General features: G+C 37.8%; 1 protein-coding gene across 8 annotated transcripts in view; it reads right to left on the bottom strand.

Annotated features, from left to right (window-relative positions):
* MELK (maternal embryonic leucine zipper kinase) overlaps positions 1 to 22,422 on the bottom strand; it is a 96,619-nt gene that overhangs the window by 34,437 nt on the left and 39,760 nt on the right. For 7 of the 8 annotated variants that reach the window (XM_038552833.1, XM_038552827.1, XM_038552830.1 and 4 more), the window contains 2 exons: positions 11,494 to 11,562; positions 9,743 to 9,841 (listed from right to left, as the gene is read on the bottom strand). The exons of the other annotated variant lie outside the window; for it this stretch is intronic. In XM_038552833.1, the coding sequence (XP_038408761.1) occupies positions 9,743 to 9,841; positions 11,494 to 11,562 (168 nt within the window). The remainder of the gene's footprint in view (positions 1 to 9,742; positions 9,842 to 11,493; positions 11,563 to 22,422) is intronic. 8 annotated transcript variants of the gene reach the window in all.

The following is a 22,422-nucleotide window of genomic DNA, read 5'->3' as shown; positions in this document are numbered from 1 at the left end:
AATGATTACCGCCCCTTACCATTCTGGCCCTTTCTTTAGTTCACACACTCGAGGTCGTCACCAATCTTCAGCATAAAGCGTTCAGAACCAAACATAATATGCCAGGAGAGGTCTGCCTAACACAAAGTAGAGCAATATCATGAACCCTCCCTTGTTCTGGAAACCACACTTGTAATAATGGATTCAAGAGAAAGTCACACTGCCATCATTAAAATAGAGGAAAACTAGACATAACAACCTGCATGACTGGCCAGTATAAACACAACCTCATGGGTTACAGAGAATATGGAGACCACAGAGGCTTATACTAATGGCACTATAAGAGTCCAAAACGTTAAGATAAGTTTTCACTGTGTTGCTTTGACCTTAGCAGTTCCCCCAACTGTAGATTCCTCCTTCAGAAAGGTCTCAACCTCAGAAGCCCAGACACTTTACCACCAGTTGGCATCTTCTTTGACACCGTTGATGTGACCACCGCTCAAGTAAGCAGTTCTCCCAAATGTAGATTCCCCCTTCAGAAAGGTCTCAACCTCAGAAGCCCAGACACTTTACCACCAGTTGGCATCTTCTTTGACACCAGTTGATTTGACCACTGCTCAAGTAAGAAGATTCTGGGGTTCCTTCCATAATCTTAATGTTACTCTCCTAAAAACAGGTGTGCTTAAGTGGCTCAGTTGGTTAAGCATCCAACTCTTGATTTCAGTTCAGATCATGATCTCAAGGTCAAGAGATTGAGTCCCCTGTCAGGCTCCCTGCTTACAGAGCCTACTTAAGATTCTCCCTCTCCAAAAAAAAAAAAAAAAAAAAAAAAGATTCTCCCTCTCCCTCCCCCTTTGTCCTTCCCCCTGACCTGCTCTCTTGAGAGTTTTCTTTTAAAAAAAAAAAAAAAGTTACTCTCCTTAAAAAAAAAAAAAAAAAAAGAAAAAGAAAAAATCCCTTTCTTTCTCTCCCTGGCCTTCTGCTTTGTACCTTTACCACAAGGTGTGTGTGGGAAAGGAGGAGAGGGTAGAAAGAAGGTGCTAGCTTCTTTGCAGGACTCCTAAACTGGAAAGGATAAAGAGCGGTGGACAAGACTCCAAAGTTTGAAAAATATGGTTTATCTCAAGCTGGGTTTTCCAAAGAAACTCAATACTTTTAAGTATAGATGGTCCCAGACTTATAATAGTTCAACTTACAATTTTTCAACCTTATCCTGGTGCAAAAGCGATATACATTCAGTAAAAATTGTACTTCAAATTTTGAATTTTTAATCTTTTCCCAGGCTAAGGATATACAGTATGATACTCTTTTGTGATCCTGGGCAGGGCAGCAAGCTGCAGCTCCCAGTCAGCTACAAGATCATGAGGATAAAGAGCCAACACATTTATAATCAATCTGTACCCAATCATTCTGTTCTTCACTTTCTGTACAGTAATCAATAAATTACATGAGATATTTAACACTTTATTATAAAATAGACTTTGTGATAAATGACTCTGCCCAACTGTGAGCTAATGTAAGTGTTCTGACCATGTTTAAGGTAGGCTAGGCTAAGCCATACTGTTCAGCAGGTTAGAGGTATAAAATGCATTTTCAACTTACGATACTTTCAACTTACGATGGGTTTATTGGGACACAACCCCGTAAGTTAAGGAATATCTGTATCTGTACTCTGAATTCTCAGCCACACATACTCAAGTTAAATTAAGTACAAAAATGAATATCAAAAGCCAGCCAATTATTTTGGATTATCCGTACCTACTATATTTCCTGTTCAGTAGGGCAGAAAATAGAACTGAATATAACTTCTGTTTGATACAATACTTGGGTACTAGAGCTATGTGTGAAAATGACAGAAGGAGATCATGCATAGAGTTATAGAATAGCACCTATACATTAAATATCCAAGTAAATCTGAATTATTTTTTATAATACACTCTTGAAGAAACATAATACTGAGAGGAGAAAAGCAAATACTTTGAAAAGCAACAATAATTGCTAATAGTTCTGCTGTATACTACTCATTTGATCCCTGAAGTAGTGCTACAAGGCAGGCAAGACAGATGAATGACACAACACATGAAGGCACTCTATAAATGGCAAAACATAACCCAAACATACATAAGAGGCTGACATTAGAATACCCATTTTGGAGGTGAGAAAATGAAGATGCAGAAAAATTTCTGCATTATGTGGAAAACTGGCATGTTTCATTCCTAGCCCAGAGTTTGTTCTATCACACCACAATGCCACCTCTCCACAACTCTGCTCCAGTGGCTATTTTAACAGTGACCAGACAAGCAATCCTCATCACAAAGGCCACAGCTCACAGGATGCAGGCCCTAAATCTGAATTATTTGACCCATTAGATCCATCACATTCTGGAGCCCATCTAGGTTCAAATCCTGGTTCTATACTTACTAGTTGTTTGATCTTGGGGAAGTTACTTTATGATTCTCTGTCTTAGTGTCTTCATCTGCAAAATGGAGACAATAATAGTATCTACCTCAGAGGGCTGGTATGAGGATTAGAAGAGAAGAGTTAAAAACACAAAGCCCATGGAATAGCACCTGACTCTTAAAGGGAATATCCTAAGAGCTCTATATTATACTAGAGTATAATATACTAGTATACTCTAGTATAATATAGGATATATTAGTATAGTATAATATATTATACTATATATTAGTATACTATATATATCCTAAGAGCTCTATATTATACTGGAGTATATTATACTATAATAGCATACTATTTAATTATATTAACTATTCAGTAAATATTAGCAATTATTATACTAAAATATAAGGAAAACAACACTTTTTTTGAACATTCAAAACTATATATTTTACTTCATACTGCACCTAAATTTAAAATAATTTTTATATTGATGAAATCAGAGACTTTCTTCATTTTGCTATCTGTTCTATTGCAAGCAGTAGCGTATTCTATCCTATTAGGATCATGGCTGGGAAGACCTGCAAAGCCCTCCCACACATGGAGAAATGATGACCCCCAATGGCTGAACACAGGCATTTGTACCACCCACTCCCTCTACCTCACAAGGGACACATCCTAGCTTCCTTGGTCCTGCTATTACACTCATCACATATCTGCACACTGCTGTTCTTAGACTCTCAGTACTGATATTTGCTAGAATGAAGTTGTTGTTCAACCACCTAACCTTACAGCTAAAGGAGCTAGAAAAAGAATAATGAATGAAGCCTAAAGCCATAGAAGGAAGGAAATAATAAAGATTAGAGCAGAAATAAATATAGAAACTAAAAAAACAATAGAAATAAGGAGCTGGTTCTTTGAAAAAAATTAATAAAATTGACAAACCTCTTGCCAGAATTGTCAAAAAGAAAAGAGAAAGGACCCAAATAAATCAAATGAATAAAATCACAAATGAGAAGCGAGAAATAACCAACACAGAAATACAATTATAAGAGAATATTATGAAAAACTATATGCCAACAAATTGGACAACCTAGAAGAAATGGATAAATTAAAGAATCAATCCCATTTACAATTGTACCAAAAACAAAATAAATTCAAAAATGGATTAAAGACGTAAATGTGAGAAACCATAAAAATCCTAGAAGAGAACACAAGCAGTAACTTCTTTGACATTAGCCATAGAACTTCTTTCTAGATATGTCTCCTAAGGTAAGGGAAACAAAATAAAAAATAAACCACTGGGATTACATCAAAATAAAAAGCTTCTGCACAGTAAACTAAACAACAAAACTAAAAGGCAAACTCTGGAATAGGCGAAGATATTTGCAAATGATATATCTGATAGTTATCCAAAATATATAAAGAACTTATACTACTCAACACCCAAAAGATGAACAATCCAGTTAAAAATGGACAGAAGACATGAATAGACATCTTTCAAAGAAGATATACAGATGGCCAACAGACACATGAAAAGATGCTCAACATCCTCATCATCAGGGAAATGCAAATCAAAACTACAACAATGACCTATCACTTCACAACTTTCAGAATGGCTAAAATCAGCAACATAAGAAACAACAGTATTGGTGAGAATGTAGAGAAAGGCGAATGAATGCTCTTGCACTGTTGGTAGGAATGCAAATATAGCCACTCTGGAAAATATTAAGGAGGTTCCCCAAAAAGTTGGAAAAGGGGGTAGGGGCACCTGGGTAGCTCAGTTGGTTAAGTGTCCAATGCTTGCTTTCAGCTCAGGTCATGATCTCAGGGTCCTGAGATCCAGCCCTGCACCAGGCTACACACTCAGTGAGGTCTGCCTGAGATTCTTTCCCTCTCCCCCTCCCCCTGTTCACATGCTCTCTCAGATAAATAAATCTTTTCTTAAAAAGGTTAAAAACAGGGATCCCTGAGTGGCGCAGCGGTTTGGCGCGTGCCTTTGGCCCAGGGCGCGTTCCTGGAGACCCGGGATCGAATCCCACGTTGGGCTCCCGGTGCATGGAGCCTGCTTCTCCCTCTGCCTGTGTCTCTGCCTCTCTCTGTGTGTGACTATCATAAATAATAAATAAAAATTAAAAAAAAAAAAGAAAATTACTTTAAAAAAAAAGGTTAAAAACAGAACTACTCTATGCTTCAGCAATCATAATACTAGATATTGAGCCAAAGAATACAAAAATACTAATTCAAAGAGGGATGCTTACCTGGCTCAGTCAATGGAGCATGCAACTTTTGATCTTGGGTTGTGAGTTCAAGCCCCATGTTGTATGTGGAGATTACTTAAAAATAAAATCTTTTTTTAAATGGGGGGATTGAATGAATGAATGAATAAATAAATAAATAAATAAATAAATACATTTTTAAAATGGGGGTATTGAAACACCTGAGTGGCTCACCAGTTGGGCATCTGCTTTCAGCTCAGGGAGTGATCCCAGATCCAAGATCAAGTCCCACATCGGGCTCCTTGCAGGGGGCGTGCTTCTCCCTCTGCCTGTGTCTCTGCCTCTCTCTCATGAATAAATAAATCTTTTTAAAAAATAAAGTAAAATAAAATGGGGGGATATATGCACCCCAATGTTTATAGCAGCACTATCTACAACAGTCAAATTATAGAAACAACTCAAATATCCATCAGTGGATGGATAAAGAAGATGTGGTGTGTATCTATAAAATGGAATATTATTCAGCCATTAAAAAAGAATGAAATCTTGTCATTTGCAACAACATGGATAGAATTAGAGAGCATTATGCTAAGTAAAATAAGTCAGAGAAAGACAAATACCATATGATTTCACTCATATGTGGAATTTAAGAAACAACAAAACAGGGATCCCTGGGCGGCGCAGCGGTTTAGCGCCTGCCTTTGGCCCAGGGCGCGATCCTGGAGACCTGGAATCGAATCCCACATCGGGCTCCCGGTGCATGGAGCCTGCTTCTCCCTCTGCCTGTGTCTCTGCCTCTCTCTCTCTCTGTGTGTGTGACTATCATAAATAAATAAAAAAAATTTAAAAAAAAAAAAAAGAAACAACAAAACAAGCAAAGGGAAAAAGAGGAGGAGAGGCAAACCAAGAAACACACTCTTGGAGAACAAACTGATGGCTAGCCTTAGAAGGGAGGTTGGGGAGGAAGGGAGGAAGTAGGTGATGGGGATTAAGGAGTGCATGTGTTTTGATGAGCACCAGGTAATGTATAGTAGTATTGAATCACTATATTAGGGATGCCCAGGTGGCTCAGCAGTTTAGCGCCGCCTTCCGCCCGTGGTGTGATCCTGCAGTCCCCGGATCCAGTCCCACGTTGGGCTTCCTGCATGCAGCCTGCTTCTCCCTCTGCCTGTGTCTCTGCCTCTCTCTCTCTCTCTCTCTGTGTCTCTCATGAATAAATAAATAAAAATTTTAAAAAAGAATCACTATATTATGTACCCAAATATTACACTATATGTTAACTAGAATTTAAACAAAAACTTAAAAAAAAAAAAAAAGAATTAAGTTGCTGCTCTAACTGCATTTGCTCAATAGATACTAAAGATGTCATGGAAGACCAAAGGGAATATGGAGAAGAGAAATTTTAGGAGCTGACAGTCACAAGAGAATGAGAAGGGATTTCTTTTTTTTTTTTTTTAAGATTTTATTTATTAATTCATGAGAGACACAGAGAGAGAGGCAGACACATAGGCAGAGGGAGAAGCAGGCTCCATGCAGGGAGCCCAATGTGGGACTCGATCCCAGAACCCCATTAAAACAGAACTACTCTATGCTCCAGCAATCATAATACTAGATATTTAGCCAAAGAATACAAAAATATTAATTCAAAGAGGGGTCCCTACCTGGCTCAGTCAATGGAGCATGCAACTTTTGATCTTGGGGTTTTGAGTTCAAGCCCCATGTTGTGTGTGGAGATTACTTAAAAATAAAATCTTTTTTTAAATGGGGGGATTGAATGAATGAATGAATGAATGAATTTATTTATTTATTTATTTATTTATTTATTTATTTTTAAAATGGGGGTATTGAAACACCTGAGTGGCTCACCAGTTGGGCATCTGCTTTCAGCTCGGGACATGATCCCAGTCTAGGATCATGTCCCGAGCTGAAGGCAAACGCTCAATCACTGAGCCACCCAGGCGTCCTGAGAAGGTATTTCATAACAGTGGTCAGACTACTGAGAAGGAGCTAAAAACAAGAACACTCTGTTTTTCCAAGACCAGTTGGCCATTGGGAAGAGTATTTCTATTTATTAGTGTGATTATCCCAGAAAGCAAATACCTGATGGTTATACCAAGTCCACACTGTGGCATGTCTGAAAAACCACAGAGCTATTCTGTTGACCCGTGCACATACCCGACTCCACTGCAGAAATTTTAGTGGATTATCAAACAACGTGCCCAATTATCTGAAAAGGCCATTAAAATACTTCTCCTTTAAAGTACTAAATTAGTGCTTGCTTCAGCAGCACATATACTAAAGTATTAAATTACTTTTCTAACCACATATCTATGTGAGGCTACATTTTCTTCACATGCTTCAGTCAAAACAACATATCAAAACGGACTGAATGCAAAAGAAGGTAAATATCTGAATGTCTTCTATTCAGCCAGATTCAAAAGTAATCTGCAAAGATGTAAAGCAATGCCAGTCTTCAAAATTAATTTTTTAAATCATTGTTTTTCATTTCTTGATTCCCTTATCCATATATTAGGGATAAGAATTGTATTGATTTAGAAGTACACACCTTTCATGTGGCTTGCTTTGATGAATGGGATATTAGCAAACATGATGCAAGCAGAGCTTGAAAAAGTAAAGATTGTTTGCCCACTTTCTTGCCTCTTTTGGAATCCAGGCAGCATTCCAAGAAGCCCAGACTAGCTGGCTGCACACAGTGTGGCCCAACAAACAGCCAGTACAAATAGCTGCTCTTTTGAGTGAGGTATAGACCATCCAGCTATAATCAAGTCACCAGATGACTAGAGTCACATGAGCGACTCCAGGTAAGACCTGCACAAGAACTGCCCAGGTAAGCCAGCCCAAACTGCTGGTCCACAGAATTATGAGTTATATTATTGTTTGAAGACACTAAATTTTGAGATTTCATTTTATACAATAATAGTTAACCAATATCAAAGCATACATATCCTTTAGTAATATTTACATTTTGCCATTTGGTAAGGAAAAAAAGATTTAAATATTAATGGAAGAATATTTATTTAAATAACTGTTTAAACTCACATGGGATTCTGTGTTAAAGTTCTTTCACATAAATATATTAGACCAGTTCTCAGTGGGTAGCCCACAGAGCCCTGAGGATCTCCAAGGTCAAAAATATTTTTATAATAATACTGTTTTTCATTTTTCACAATATTAACATTTATAGTGATGATGCAAAAGTACTGATTGAGTAGTAACACTGCTGGTGCCTTAGTACAAATCAATGCAGTGACACCAAACTATATCTGTCATGCACTTATAGTTCAAAAAACAATTTTTTAAGCCAGTTTCAATTAGGAATATCATTGATGAAGTAGTAAAAAGTATTAATTTTATTAACTCTTGGCCACTCAGTACATGTTTTTTATATTCTGTGTGACAAAATGAGAAGTATGCATAAAGCACTTCTGCATGCCAAAATATGATGGCCGTTTGGAGGAAAAGCACTTGTGTGACAAGTTAGGAATTGAATTACCTGTTTTCTTCATAGAACACCATTTTTACTTGAAAGACAAGTTATAATTATTTACACTTGGGTATTGGGCATTTTCTCAAAAATGAACAAAATGGACTTATCACTTAAAGGAAAACAAACAACAGATAGTATTTGTTGCTAATGATATGATTTGGGCTTTTGAGCAAAAATTAGGATTTTGGGGTATGCCTGGGTGGTACAGTCAGTTAGTATCCAACTCTTGGTTTCAGCTCAGGTCATGTTCTCAGAGTTGTGAGATTGACCATGTTGGATTCTGTGCTCAGCGTGGAGTTTGCTTAAGACGTTCTCTCTCTCTCTGCCCCTCCCCCCTCTAAAAGAAATAAATCTTTAAAAAAAAATTAGGATTTTGGAAAATTTATACCTGCCACCATTAGTTTAACAGCTTTCCAATTCTTAAATACTTTTCTGATGAGATCAATATGACTTTAAGGAATGTGAGGGGGTTTTTTCTATTGTATAATGAAAGGCGTTAACATCTGGAAGATCTGTATAACTCAGTGAACCAATATTTTCCAAATGACCAATGCATAATGTTACATGGGGAAGAGATTCAATGGGCAGATCAATGGATTTTAATGTAATAGAATACAACAACTTCATTGATTCCACAAGCAACTAACCCTTAAGAAACCATTATTTGCCAAGTTTTAATGGACTATCACAGAATATCCCTAATTATCTGAAAAAGCTTTTAAAGTGTTTACCCATTTTCCTAGTACATATCTGTGTGGGGCTGTTTTTTCTTCCCATGTTTCAATCAAAACAACAGATCAAAACAATATAGAAGTAGATGAGATCCTAGCATCTTCTATCAAGCTAGATTTTAAAGAAATTTGCAAAGATGCTACTTCTCTTATTGAATTTATTTTTTAAAGTTATTTTTCACAAAAATATTAATGAGATAAAATGTAATAGGTTTACTATTATTACTTTTAAATGAATCAATCAATAAATATTAAGAATGTAAAGGCGTCGGGGATCCCTGGGTGGCTCAGCGGTTTAGCACCTGCCTTCAGGGCAGGGTGTGATCCTGGAGTCCCAGGATCGAGTCCCGCATCAGGCTCCCTGCATGGAGCCTGCTTCTCTCTCTGCCTCTCTCTCTCTCATGAATAAATAAATAAAATCTTTAAAAAAAAAAAAAAAAAAAAAAGAATGTAAAGGAGTCTTCAGACTTAAAATTTTGAGAACTGCTATAACTTCATACTACTCTGGGAAGTAGATAGAAGTGGTTTAATCTACTTTTTACAAACAAATAAATAGATTTGGTAAAGTTAAGTGACTTGCCTGTGATTTCCAGAACACGATTCACAATCCTGACTACATGTGAGAAATATTTGGAAGCTTTTAAAAATATCCACTAACTCTTCTGAGATAGGCACAGGCATATTTTTTAAGGTCCCAATGATTTGCAGCCCAAATTAAGAGCTACTGTCCTAGAGATTAACAGGCAAATTTATAATTAGGTTACAAACCTCACAAACACCAATCTGATAAACAAGTCTATAAAATACATTTTCTTTTATATTTAAACCATATTGCTGTAGGTCTTGAATCCACACAAAGATCAAACAAAGTTTTTTTGAAAAATTCTACCAGACTTCATTTTACTTACAGAATTCTTGCTCTGCCACTCAACAGGACAGTTGTAATCGTGCATGATCCAGGGATGGCTCAAAAGATTTTTCATAGAAATCCGTTTCTTTGGGTCCACCTAGTGGCCATTGAGAAGTAGCTAGAGATTAACATTTCAAATAGGGAACACAGAACTTCCTTTCCTCCTGAGAACTCAAAATTCATCAGAACAGATGTAAACTTTATCATCATAAAAATGCTGCCAAAGACCTTAAAATGGCCTTGGAATAAATTCTTTAAAAAAGGCAATAGAGGCAAGAAAACTATAGCAACCAACACACGCTTAGAAGATAAATGTTTAACAAACATGAACTTCATTGGTATGGACATTATTCATGAAGTTCAGTCAATCTATTGTATGATGTAATAGTCTTTGCTGGAAAACCTATTCACAGGAAATATTCACCAATTTAATATTCAAGCAGCCACAATGCAGGGCATTCATAGTGAATATGCAATCTCTACCTCCGATGAGTTTACAATCACATAGAACAAGTTGAAAAGCACACCTTTCTTTTCCATTTGTAATTTTCAAATGTGAGGAGAGGAAAATTAATCAACAAAGATTAAGTTTTCTGGAGTTTAGAAGAAAGGATGAGGTGTTTTCAATCTCATTATGGAGATTTGGTGGTCTGGCCCTACTTAATCAAGGTGGGTGAGCCTGAGGTAAATTTTGAATAAAAACGAAGATGGCTTAATAGATGGAAAAACTGGAAGAGGGCAGCTAGGGTGGCTCAGTGGTTTAGCGCCGCCTTCAGCCCAGGGTGTGATCCTGGAGATCCAGGATGGAGTCCTACATCAGGCTCCCTGCATGGAGCCTGCTTCTTGCTCTGCCTGTGTCTCTGCCTCTCTCTCTCTCTGTGTGTCTCTCATGAATAAATAAATAAAATCTTAAAAAAAAAAAAAAAACTGGAAGATATTCTGAATACATAACAATGAAAAAAAACTGCACTAATAAGGTACTCATATTTTCAAAGTGTTTCCTATTTAACTCATTTTATCCTCATAACACTACAGAGCAGTGAGGCCAAGGCTCAGAATCCCCATTTGACAGATTAGAACCAATTTAGGTGGCATGCCAATTGATTGTCAGGGCAGATACCTAGACTTTAGCACTCCCACCTTCAGTCCTCAGAGGCCATTCCCGTAAATCAGTGGTTCTCAAAGGGTGGTTCCATGACAAGCAGCATCAACAGCATCTAGAAGCTTGTTAGAAAGGCAAATTCCTAGTCCTGCTCCAGATCTATTGAATCAGAGACTCTCGAGGTGGCACCCAGCAATCTGTGTTTTAACAAGGCCATCTGGTAATCCTGACATGTGCTAAAGTTTGAGAACCATTGCACTAGGTCATGGGGTCCACCTGATTGTACACCAGCTCATTCAAGCATATATTCCCTATCTATTACACTATACACTTAATGTACAAGAGTGGGAGCAAGAAAGTGGAAGACAGTAAAGCAAGAGCAGGTCAGAGAAAATAGACAATGCTCAAGAAAAAGGAAGGAAAACCACATCAGCAAAGATACACAGTAGAGGTCTAAAAGAAAATGCATTTGCAACACAAGTAAGAAAGCATCTAGTGGAGAGCGGTAGACATAATGAATGAAATTTTTTTAAGCTAACAGAAAAACAGCAGTGTCCTCCAAAAATAGCAGTATCACAGACATGCTAAAGTTGGATCAAACAATTGCAGTAGACTTCTCTTATTTAAAAATAAATAACAAAGTTTACCTGTAGCATTTGTTGAAGAAGCAGAATGCTACTAGAAGAGAGCCACTTAGGAACCTCATATTTCCCTCTCTATAAAAAACAAAGAAATATTTAAGAGATTTAGGTTCAATCAGCCTTGACATAAATTTCTATGATAACAAAATGCTGTAGGTTTACTTCCAAGCTTGAAGATTTAACCCAACTATAAGATTTAGTAAATATCATTAACAACATTAGAAACATATTTCTTGCACTAAAGTAGAAAATCCAGGGATCCCTGGGTGGCGCAGCGGTTTGGCGCCTGCCTTTGGCCCAGGGCGCGATCCTGAAGACCCGGGATCGAATCCCACATCAGGCTCCCGGTGCATGGAGCCTGCTTCTCCCTCTGCCTGTGTCTCTGCCTCTCTCTCTCTCTCTCCTCTGTGACTATCATAAATAAATAAATAAATAAATAAATAAATAAATAAATAAATAAATAAAAAGAAAATCCAATAAATTAACTATTGTCACCTTTACAGTAGCCACATAACAGAGAAGGACTAAAACACAAAGAATATAACTGGAATACATAAATGTGGGGGCTTTGGAATCTGTAATGTGATTAAACGGACAGCCAGCACACATCATTGTCAATTTTCTTACCGCTAAGGCAAATTTTAGTTTATAATCTCAGAACAATTATCAGTTGACAAAATGAGGTAGGAGAAAAGCATATTTGGTGGTAGGACATAGGCTGAGGTAAAAAACAAGTCACATATCATCCACAGGACATAACTCACAATCATTGAGGGAAACTGATGAAAGCTATTTTCTAAGTGCATATTTCGGGACTGGAAGAGGCTCAGGAGACAAACGTTTACAATCTAGGATACTTAGAAATTGGAGTTACCATGTCATCAACCAAACACAAGACCAGGGGCTAGCTAAACACTAATATGTTATAGAACATCTCTTTACACAACCTGCCACTCACTTCTTTCCCAATTCAGAGGAAATAATATAATCATTTCTCTCAGCAATGAACAAATTGTTTAATGATGCCAGGATAAAAGGTAAATTATTTGAAAAAATTAAGATTGAGCTTTAATTCAGAGTTTACACCCAATTAATTTCATCCAGATTAAAGAGGGAATGCAAATACAAAGCCACAGAGTACTTAAGTAAAAAATAGGTGATTATTTTTCGAATCTTTCTAAACATGACAGCAAAGCCAAAAACTATAAAGACTAACAGTTGACATTTCTGTATAATAAAACAGCACTAAGAAAGTTAACTAAAAAAAAAAAAAAAGTTAACTAAAGGGATGCCTGGGTGACTCAACGGTTGAGCATCTGCCTTTGGCACTGGGCGTGATCCCAGAGTCCTAGGACAGAGTTCCACATCAAACTCCCTGCATGGAGCCTGCTTCTCCCTCTGCCTGTGTCTCTGCCTCTCTCTCTGTGTCTCTCATGAATAAATAAATAGAGTCTTTAAAAAGAAAAAAAAAGAAATGTTTTTTTTTTTAAAAAGAAAAGAAAGTTAACTAAAAGCAAATTGAGGAAAGAAAATTTTTTTCACCTAAATAACTAAATATTAATAAACTTCATCACATAAAAAGCTCTTACAAATTACTAAGATTTCACCACCAGCCAACCTGTTCTACCCACATTTTCCCCCATCTCTGCAAATGGCCAAAATACAGTCATCTTTAATTCCTTTTTCTCACAGTTCACATCTGATCCACTTGTCACTACTTCCACCATGCCACTAGCAACTCCCATCTAGCATACTGCAAGATGCTCCTAACTGATGTTCCAAATTCCACTATTGCCCCTCCCACCCGCCAGTCTAGTCTCCAATGACCACCATCAATGTTCTCTTAAAATATCGGGTCATGTCATGCCACTTTACCACTCAAAACTCTCGAATGCTTCCCCAGATCACTCAGAATAAAATCCAAATACCTTATTCTGGTTCCAAGGCCCTGCATGCGTGTTCTATATCCCCCATATTCACCCAACTCCTTGTCCCTTTCAGATTCACCTCCTAATTCTCCTTCTCATTCACCAAACTACAGTCACATGTCAAACACAGTCCAACCTCAGGGCCTTTGCACTGTTTGTTTCTTCTGCCTTATAGTGCTTTCCCCAAACATCAGCAGAACTTTTGCCTCAATCTTCAGGTCTCCACTCACACACTAGTCATATCAGTCAGGCCTTCCATGACCCCTTTTATAACACAGCATTCTCCACAATCATTCTCTACCTCCCTTTAATGCCTACTTTTTCTTCAGTCCTTATCCCCATTCATCATATTACATATTTACTGGTTTATTTTCTGCCTCACTACAACAGAATGTAAGCTCCTTAATCACAGGGATTTTGTCAGTACTATTCCCAAAGAACAGTGTCTGGCCCTAGCATATGAAAGTATTCAATTAATATCTGTTTAATAAATAAAGGAATGGGATGAAAAGCAAACACTCCAAAAGAAAATGAGCAAAGTATATTCATGGATAATTTCCAAAACAAGAACTTTTAAACAGCCAATAAACATGAAAATATGTCCAGCTAATCTAGTAATAAAAAAGTAATTAATTTAAACAAAAATACAATGCCATCTGTTGTCTATCAAATTGATGAACTTAAGATGAACATTATCCAGTGTTAATAAGAGTTCAGGGACAACGGGCAGCCCGGGTGGCTCAGCAGTTTAGCGCTGCCTTCAGTCCAGGTCGTGATCCTGGAGACCCGGGATTGAGTCCCATGTCAGGCTTCCTGCGTGAAACCTGCTTCTCCCTCTGCCTGTGTCTCTGCCTCTCTCTCTCTCTCTCTGTGTGTCTCGAATGAATGAATAAATAAAATCTTAAAAAAAAAAAAAAAAAAAGAGTTCAGGGACAAGAATGCTTATATATATATAACTAGAGAATATAAGCTTTCCTGGAGAATAATTTAGAACTACACATAAAAAAACATTCTAAATCGTATATCCTTGATCCAGCAATTTCATTTCTAGTAATTTAGCCTAAGCAAATAACCTGGCATATAAAAATATACAAATAATAACATTCATAACAGAATTGTTTGTGGTAACTTTGGGAACTAAGGAACATAGTCTGCTGGCAAATTCCAAAGGGTCCCCAAAACTACTGACTGAAGACAAAAGGTACAGAATAAGGATCCTGAGTTAGAAATATATATAGGTTCAGGGAGACCAGGAAGAGCACACATGGACATGTATGCACATCCATAAAACCTACAGCAATTAAATAAGACTAGAAGGGTGGAAGCAGGTAGATGCAGAAGCCATTGATTAGCCCCAGCATTGGGATTCTCTGCTCTTAGAACCCATCTAGGACATAATCCTCACAGAAATCAGCCCAGTTCCAAGGCAAGGGGAGAAGCAGACATATATGGGTCGCTCAGAGTCCTACAACTACATAGCAGATTGGATTCTGATTATGTTAAAGAAACAATCAAAGTTCCAAAGAAGCATTATGAAGCAATAAACTTAAAAAGAAAAGGTGTCAATGCCAAAACAACTCAATCTCTGACTCAGCCTCTCTGATGAGAGCAGCAAAGCTGGCCTGCAAAGTATTTCCCAGAAAGGGCATGAGCTTTCTTTCATTTACAAATGACATTTAATATTATTAAATTTTTCAATATCCTTTATCCAGAGCACTCAAGATCATCCAGGGAGCCCACTCTTATTTACACTTTGCCAGGGGACCTTAACACTAGCCAGTGTTGGAAACTGAATTATAGTGATAAAGCCTTCAATTCACTTCTCCTCACTCCCTGCAGGCCTATCCCTAGGGAGAGGGCATTTTTAGATGCTTCAGCCAACTCTCTAGGACTGAGCAGTAAGTCACAGTTGCCGTTTGGCCCTGATCTAGTCAGCCTCACCCTCATATCTAAGCTTTTCCTTACTCCTGGGACCAAGGCCTCTTATGATTCAAACCCTGAGTGTCTTAACTTGTTCTCTTTTTTAGCAACCTGACCATTTGCCTGCTCTCTCAAACAATTTGGCTTGCTCTTGCCAGAGTCCTAGAGAAAGTAGAGACCTGCCTAGGACTCTCCTACCTGCTGACACTGATCAAATGGTTAAGGCCTACCTGAATCTCCAATCATAATCTGTTCCTACAGTGTCCTCTGTCATGTTTCATTCACTGGTCAGAACCCCCATGTACTCTGTTGGGTCTCCCCTCAGGCCAACTGTGGAGCCTTTTGCCGCTTACTCTCTGGATAACTATCTGCACTGGGTGTAGTCCCCAAATGCATGTCCACCCAGAATGTGTGAATGTATTCTTATTTGGAAATGGAGTTTTTTGCAGATGTAATCAAGTTAAGATGAGGTCCTACTGAGTAGGAGTGGGTCCTAAATTCAATATGACCAGTGTCCTTATAAAAGGAGCAAAATTTGGACACAGAAATACAAACACATAGGGAAAAAGGCCATGTGAAGACAGAGGCAGAGGCTGCAGTGATGCATCTACAATTCAAGGCTCTCCAAGCATGGCCAGCAAACACCAGAAGCTAGAAAGAGGCAAAGAAGGGTTCTCCCCTAGAGCCTTCAAAGAGAACATGGCCCTACTGATATCCTGATTTGGACTTGTAGCCTCTAGAACTGAGAGAATGAATTTTTGTTGTTTTAAGGCACCCCCTTGTAGTACTCTGTTACAACTACCCTAGCTAACTAATACACCATCCATAAGAGTTTAACTGCACCCATACCTCTCTCCCACCAGCATCTGCCCACTCCAAGGATAAGTCTGGTTCTAGGTTCTAGCCCCTTCTAGTCTACTCTAACACAGATAATAGACCCATCACCAGATCTATCAAAATAAAATAAATGTTATGCCTTTAAATTCAGAAAGTACCACTCAGGGCAGCCCGGGTGGCTCAGTGGTTTAGCGCTGCCTTCAGCACGTGACCCCGGAGACCCTTGATCGAGTCCCACACGTCGGGCTCCCTGTATGGAGCCTGCTTCTCCCTCTGCCTGTGTCTCTGCCTCTCTCTCTCTCTCTCTCTCTCTATCTCTCATGAATAAATAAAGAAAATCTTTAAAAAAAAAAAAAAAGTACCACTCAACATAAAAACACTCTTAACAAAAGCAGTATTCTACAGAAACTAGATGTAAAAAGAAATATTCAGAACAAAGTACTGAATAAGAAAAGCCCCACTAGGCTGATTCCAAACTTCTCTTTGTCTCTTTTTATCACCTCTTGTATCATCCCATCTTGAATTCATGACATATATTCTAATGGATCCCCCTACTATGCTGTAAGTTAGCACCACCTGAGCTATACTAGCCAGAAAGAGGCAAGAACAGGCCAATGAGAAGTATGATGTTCACCACACTGGAAACAGTGATAGACGAGAATCAACATTATGTGTGCCTACATTATCCGAGCCTACTACTTAGTAGCTCTGTGAACTTGTACAAGTTATTTAACCTCTCTGAACGTGTTTCCTAAGAGAGTATTCTCTGGAGACAGATTTCCTAGATTCAAATCCAGAATCTACCATTTACTAATCGTGTAAATGAGCTACTGAATCACAGTAGCCTCAGTTTCCTCATCTACACAAAGAAGCAAAATAATAGTACCTACTCAAAAAATGTTGCTAGGATTCAGTGAATTAATACATAATTCAAGCTACATGATACATTAATGTATCAATGTATTAATACATTAATACAAGCACTGAGCACAGTGCTAGGCACACAGTAAGAACTCCATAAATGTTCGTTTTGACTACTGCTGCCTCTACTATCAATGCTATTACTACTACTACTATTGTTACTAAAATGTAAAACAAGTAATTCCACCTATAGGATTCCAAAAGGAATAAAAGAGAATATGTGAAAGCACTCAACACAATGTCTTGCACATAGGAGATAATAAATGTTTGTTGAGTTTGCAATAAACAAGAGGGAAATAGGGATGCCCAAAATAGTAACAGACCAGAGATGGGTACGTTAGCCAAAACCATACATGCCAGAGTGCTACATACTTAGTATTGAAAAAAAGGCTAGAGTCATTCTGAGGAATGCCACATGTCTTCCCAGCGGAGCTATGCCCCATTGCAGCTGCTTCAGGACTGCCTGGTAAGGAACACATCATCTAGTTAAGCCCTGCTCCCATTTCATCCTGAAGTTACCTACCCACTTTCCCTGTTTAGACAGAAGAGCCCTGTAGAGTACGATTATAGTAAGTCATGAGGCCTGTGACCCCATCACCAAGACTCAACATTCTAAGCTTCATTCTCTGCCCCGAGATACTGACAGAAATAGAATTTAGAGCTGAGTTCTGCTACCAGGTTTAGCCCAACCTCTTGTTTGTACATAATACTTTAAAATACACAAAACAGGGGGATCCCTGGGTGGCTCAGCGGCTTAGTGCCTGCCTTTGGCCCAGGGCACAATCCTGGAGCCCCGGGATCGAGTCCCACGTCGGGCTCCAGGCATGAAGCCTGCTTCTCCCTCTGCCTGTTATCTCTGCCTCTATCTCTCTCTCTGTGTGTCTATCATGAATAAATAAACTCTTTTAAAAGTAAAAATAAAAAAAATAAAATACACAAAACACTTGTACATATATTTTATCCTGTGCAGTAAGCAAGGATTATTAACCACATTACACAAACGAGGAAACTAAGTCTCACAGGGAAATCAAACACTTGTTTAATATTATAAGGCACTGGTTCTCAGCTGGGGGTGATTTTGTTCCCCAGATGACATACAGCAATGTCTGGAGACCTTTTTATGTATGCAACATAATGATTTAATATATGTATATTAAATATTATTATATATCTATTATATTATTTATCTAATTATTTAATTATTTAATTATTTAAATATTATTTATTATATATTATTTCATAATATATTATGAAATTATTATCATAAAAAGTTTAATTCATATCCATCACTGCACATATTTACAAGTTTTGTTCATTTAGTGTTTTTCTTGTGATGATAACTTCTAAGATCTACTCTCTTAGCAACTGGAGACATGTTTTATTATCATGATTTGGGAGCTGCTAGTGGCATCTAGCAGGTCAAGGCCAGGGATGCTGCTACAACACCCTACAATGCATAGGACAGCCCCCATAACAAAGAATTATCTAGTGTAAAATGTCAATAGTGCCAAAGTTAAAAAAACACTGTTATAGAGCAAAAATGGTGTGGGGATAGGACTACAACATACTGTACTTTTTCTATTGTACTGTATTGGAAAGTCTAAGGAAGCCTAGAAATAAATAAGGAGAAAGACACCTTATTTAAATACTAGAAGTATACTGAAGATCAAATGAAAAAGACCTTGAGATGAGCAATTCTGTTGGGGAAGAGTATCTTCATAAAAGGTCCTCTGTCAACCAGGGCTGGGCAACTTAACCCTGGTTTCTGTTCAGTCTTTAGAGAATTCTTGTTTATTTAAGGGACGATTACCTTGCAAATGAGAGCAAGAATTGGGTAATAGAGAGAGAAACCAAGCGGGGGGGGGGGGGGGGGGGGAACCCTGTGGGCAAGCAAGATAATCCTGGGAATTCTAGAGAGCTTGAAATTGTTCATTTTTCACATGGTTTTAAGAAAGGCAGGCGATCTCTCCAACACATAATTACAGTATATAGTCAACTCAATAATTGTAAAATATAATCTCATAAAAAGATAATGTGCCCATTTTCTTTAAAATTATAAATTATACTTGTTAGAAAGCAATTTTACTTGCAAGCTATTCAACTTTCATTTACTAAATTATTTATATTTCCCTAATATTTGTGTACCCAGCACTGGAGTACAGTCATGCTTGTCTTTGAATGCAGTGATAGTAAATGAGTATAGGTGACATTAATAAGATTAATACCCAATCTGTTGGTAATCATGCTAGAAACTGCGGTTGAGCATTTTGGTTAAAATAGTCAACAAATGCAAAAGATAAACACAGTCTGCCTCTTAAACAAGAGTTACATACAGTGTGTCAAATATTGCTGGGTTTTTCAATCAGACCAAGAAGAACTGAAGGAAGTGCTATTCCCAAGTGAGGAATTTTAGAACATTCTAGGCAAAGATACATACTGCATGCAAGTGATACGACACCTTAATTAGATTCAACCAGCAGACTGTATTACACTGCGCCTCGGAACAATAGTTCTGAGCCAAGATTACAATAAATTTCAAAATCTATAATGTGTGAAATTAAATTCCACAATAATGCATAAAAGTCCTAATTTGAATCAATTTTCAACTTGCAGATACATGAAAAACTAAAAAATGAAATTCAGAGTAGGAGAAACAAAGAATATACAGTATTAGTAAATAATATTAATTAGGAAGGTTAAATCTCTACTGAACAAGAATTAGATATTTTCTACCATATTCATTCCACTGCATAAATATCTGATTTACCAAAAATATCATAATACCTCCCCCAAAGGATTCAAACAAACAAACAAATAAAGGTAGAGAACACTGAGGATTGCATGTTGGTACATCCACCTTGTATTGGAGAAATAATATATTAATAATCAGGGCAATGATTCCATGGCTGCCATATGAATGTGAACTTGAAGCAGCAGCAAATGAAGGTAAATAAACAGTATGGAAACTTAGGTCCAGCCAGGCAAAAAAAAAAAAAAAAAACAGACAGATAGAAAGAAAGAAAGAAAGAAAGAAAGAAAGAAAGAAAGAAAGAAAGAAAGAAAGGAAAGAAAGAAAGAAAGAAAGAAAGAAAGAAAGAAAGAAAGAAAGAAAGAAAGAAAGAAAAAAGCTTAGAGTTAAGTCAGTAAATGAGGAACACTGTGGATCTAATGTAGTTTTCAATTTCCATAAGGCATTAACAGTCACTCGGTTCATCTTTGTGGATAAGACCACAAAACCCTGGGGAAGTGTACCCAATACAGACCAAAACCCACTTCTCAAAACACCCACTATTCTATTCAGTTTTTTAAGTGACAACTTGGATTGAAGATATTTGTTTATTTTTGAAGATTTTATTTATTTATTCATGAGAGACACAGAGAGGCAAAGACGCAGGCAGAGGGAGAAGCAGGCTCCATGCAGGGAGCCCGACGTGGGACTGGATCCTGTGATCCAGACGCTTAACCACTAAGCCACCTAGGTGTCCCTATTTTTTTTTAATATTTTATTTATTTACCTATTTATGAGAGACATAGAGAGAGAGAGGCAAAGACAGAGGCAGAGGGAGAAGCAGCTCCATGCAGGGAGCTTGATGTGCAACTCGATCTGAGACCCCAAGATTATGCCCTGAGCCGAAGGCAGATGCTTAACCGCGGAGCCACCCAGGCATCCCAGATTGAAAATATTTAAAGAAACGTACGAAATGGTACAATGCTGGGCAAGATAGCTGATATTTCATGACAACACAATCAAGATTCAAAATTTCAGGGCAGCCCCGGTGGCCCAGTGGTTTAGCGCCGCCTTCAGCCCGGGGTGTGATCCTGGAGACTGGGGATTGAGTCCCGCCATCAGGCTCCCTTCATGGAGCCTGCTTCTCCCTCTGCCTCTGTTTCTCGAATAAATAAATAATATCTAAAAAAGAAAGAAAGGAAAAGAAAGAAAAGAAAAGGAAAGGAAAGGAAAGGAAAGGAAAGGAAAGGAAAGGAAAGGAAAGGAAGAAAAGAAACGAAACAAGGGAAACCAAATGAGAACAGAGAGAAGTGAGACAACTTATAGCTACTCTGGGCTGGAGTGGACCTTGAAATAACTGATCACTGCAATACTCTAACACTACTAATGAGGAAAACCCAGACCTACGTGAACTGCTCTACCAGGAGTGATGCCTAAAATGAGTAAAAGAGGTGATACATAATAATATGAATTAAGAGAATTAACTTGTAGTCTTGGTAAATCTGACAAGTTGGGGTGTCTGATAATATTCCCAAGTGAATAGACAAAAAAAAGAAGTTTGGGGGCTCCAGGGTACTTCAGTGATTGAGGTTTGCCTGAGGCTCAGGTTATATAATCCCTGGGTCCTGGGATCAAGTTCCACTTCAGGCTCCCTCTAGAGGGCTTGGTTCTCCCTCTGCCTATGTCTCTGCCTCTCTCTGTATCTCTCATAAATAAATAAATAAAATCTTAAAAAAAAAATCAACAACAAGGGGTGACCAGCTGGCTCAGTCAGTAAGGCATCTAACTCTTGATCTCAGGGTTATGAGTTTGAGCTCCACACGGGGGTGTAAAGATGACCTAAAAACACAAAATCTTTATACACATACACACACATACACATATGTGCATGTGTGTGTGTGTGTATATATACATACATATAGAGATACTTTATTTATTTATTTTATTGAAGTTCAATTTGCCAATATATAGTATAACAGTGCTCATAAAAACACAAAATCTTAAAAAAAAAATCAACAACAAAAAGACTGATGCAGATGCTCTAGGCAGAGGAGACTTCAGCACAACTCAAGTAAATATATAATTCTCCTGCTACAAACTCAGACTTCATTGGAGAAGGCATCTCCCCCACTTTCCCTATCAGTTTTGGGGGTTCGAAACTCAGACAGAACTTCATCGCTCTACTTTTTAAAAACTCATTACTAACAAACTGAATTCAACAGCATATTAAAAGAATTATACATCATTACCAAGTCAGATTTATTCCTGGAATGTAAGGAAAGTTCAACATACACAAATGAATATATGTGATACACCACATTAACAGAATGAAGGATAAAACAACACATGATTGTTTCAACTGATGCAGAAAAGGTATCTGACAGAAATCAAAACCCTTTCGTAATAAAAACACTCAATAAAATAGAAATAAGAGGAAACTACCTTAACATAATAAAAGCCATAAATGAAAAACCCATAGCTAACACCACACTCGATGGGGAAAGACTGAAAGCTTTCCCTCCAAGATCAGAAACAAGACAAGGATGCCTGCTCTCACCACTTTCATTCAACATAGTACTGGAAGTCCTAGCCAGAACAATT

This window comes from Canis lupus, chromosome 11 (genome assembly GCF_011100685.1).
Source record: "Canis lupus familiaris isolate Mischka breed German Shepherd chromosome 11, alternate assembly UU_Cfam_GSD_1.0, whole genome shotgun sequence".
In the NCBI taxonomy this organism is placed as follows: domain Eukaryota; kingdom Metazoa; phylum Chordata; class Mammalia; order Carnivora; family Canidae; genus Canis; species Canis lupus.
The sequence above is the reverse complement of the archived record's forward strand: the minus strand, read 5'-3'. Positions and strand labels throughout refer to the sequence as shown.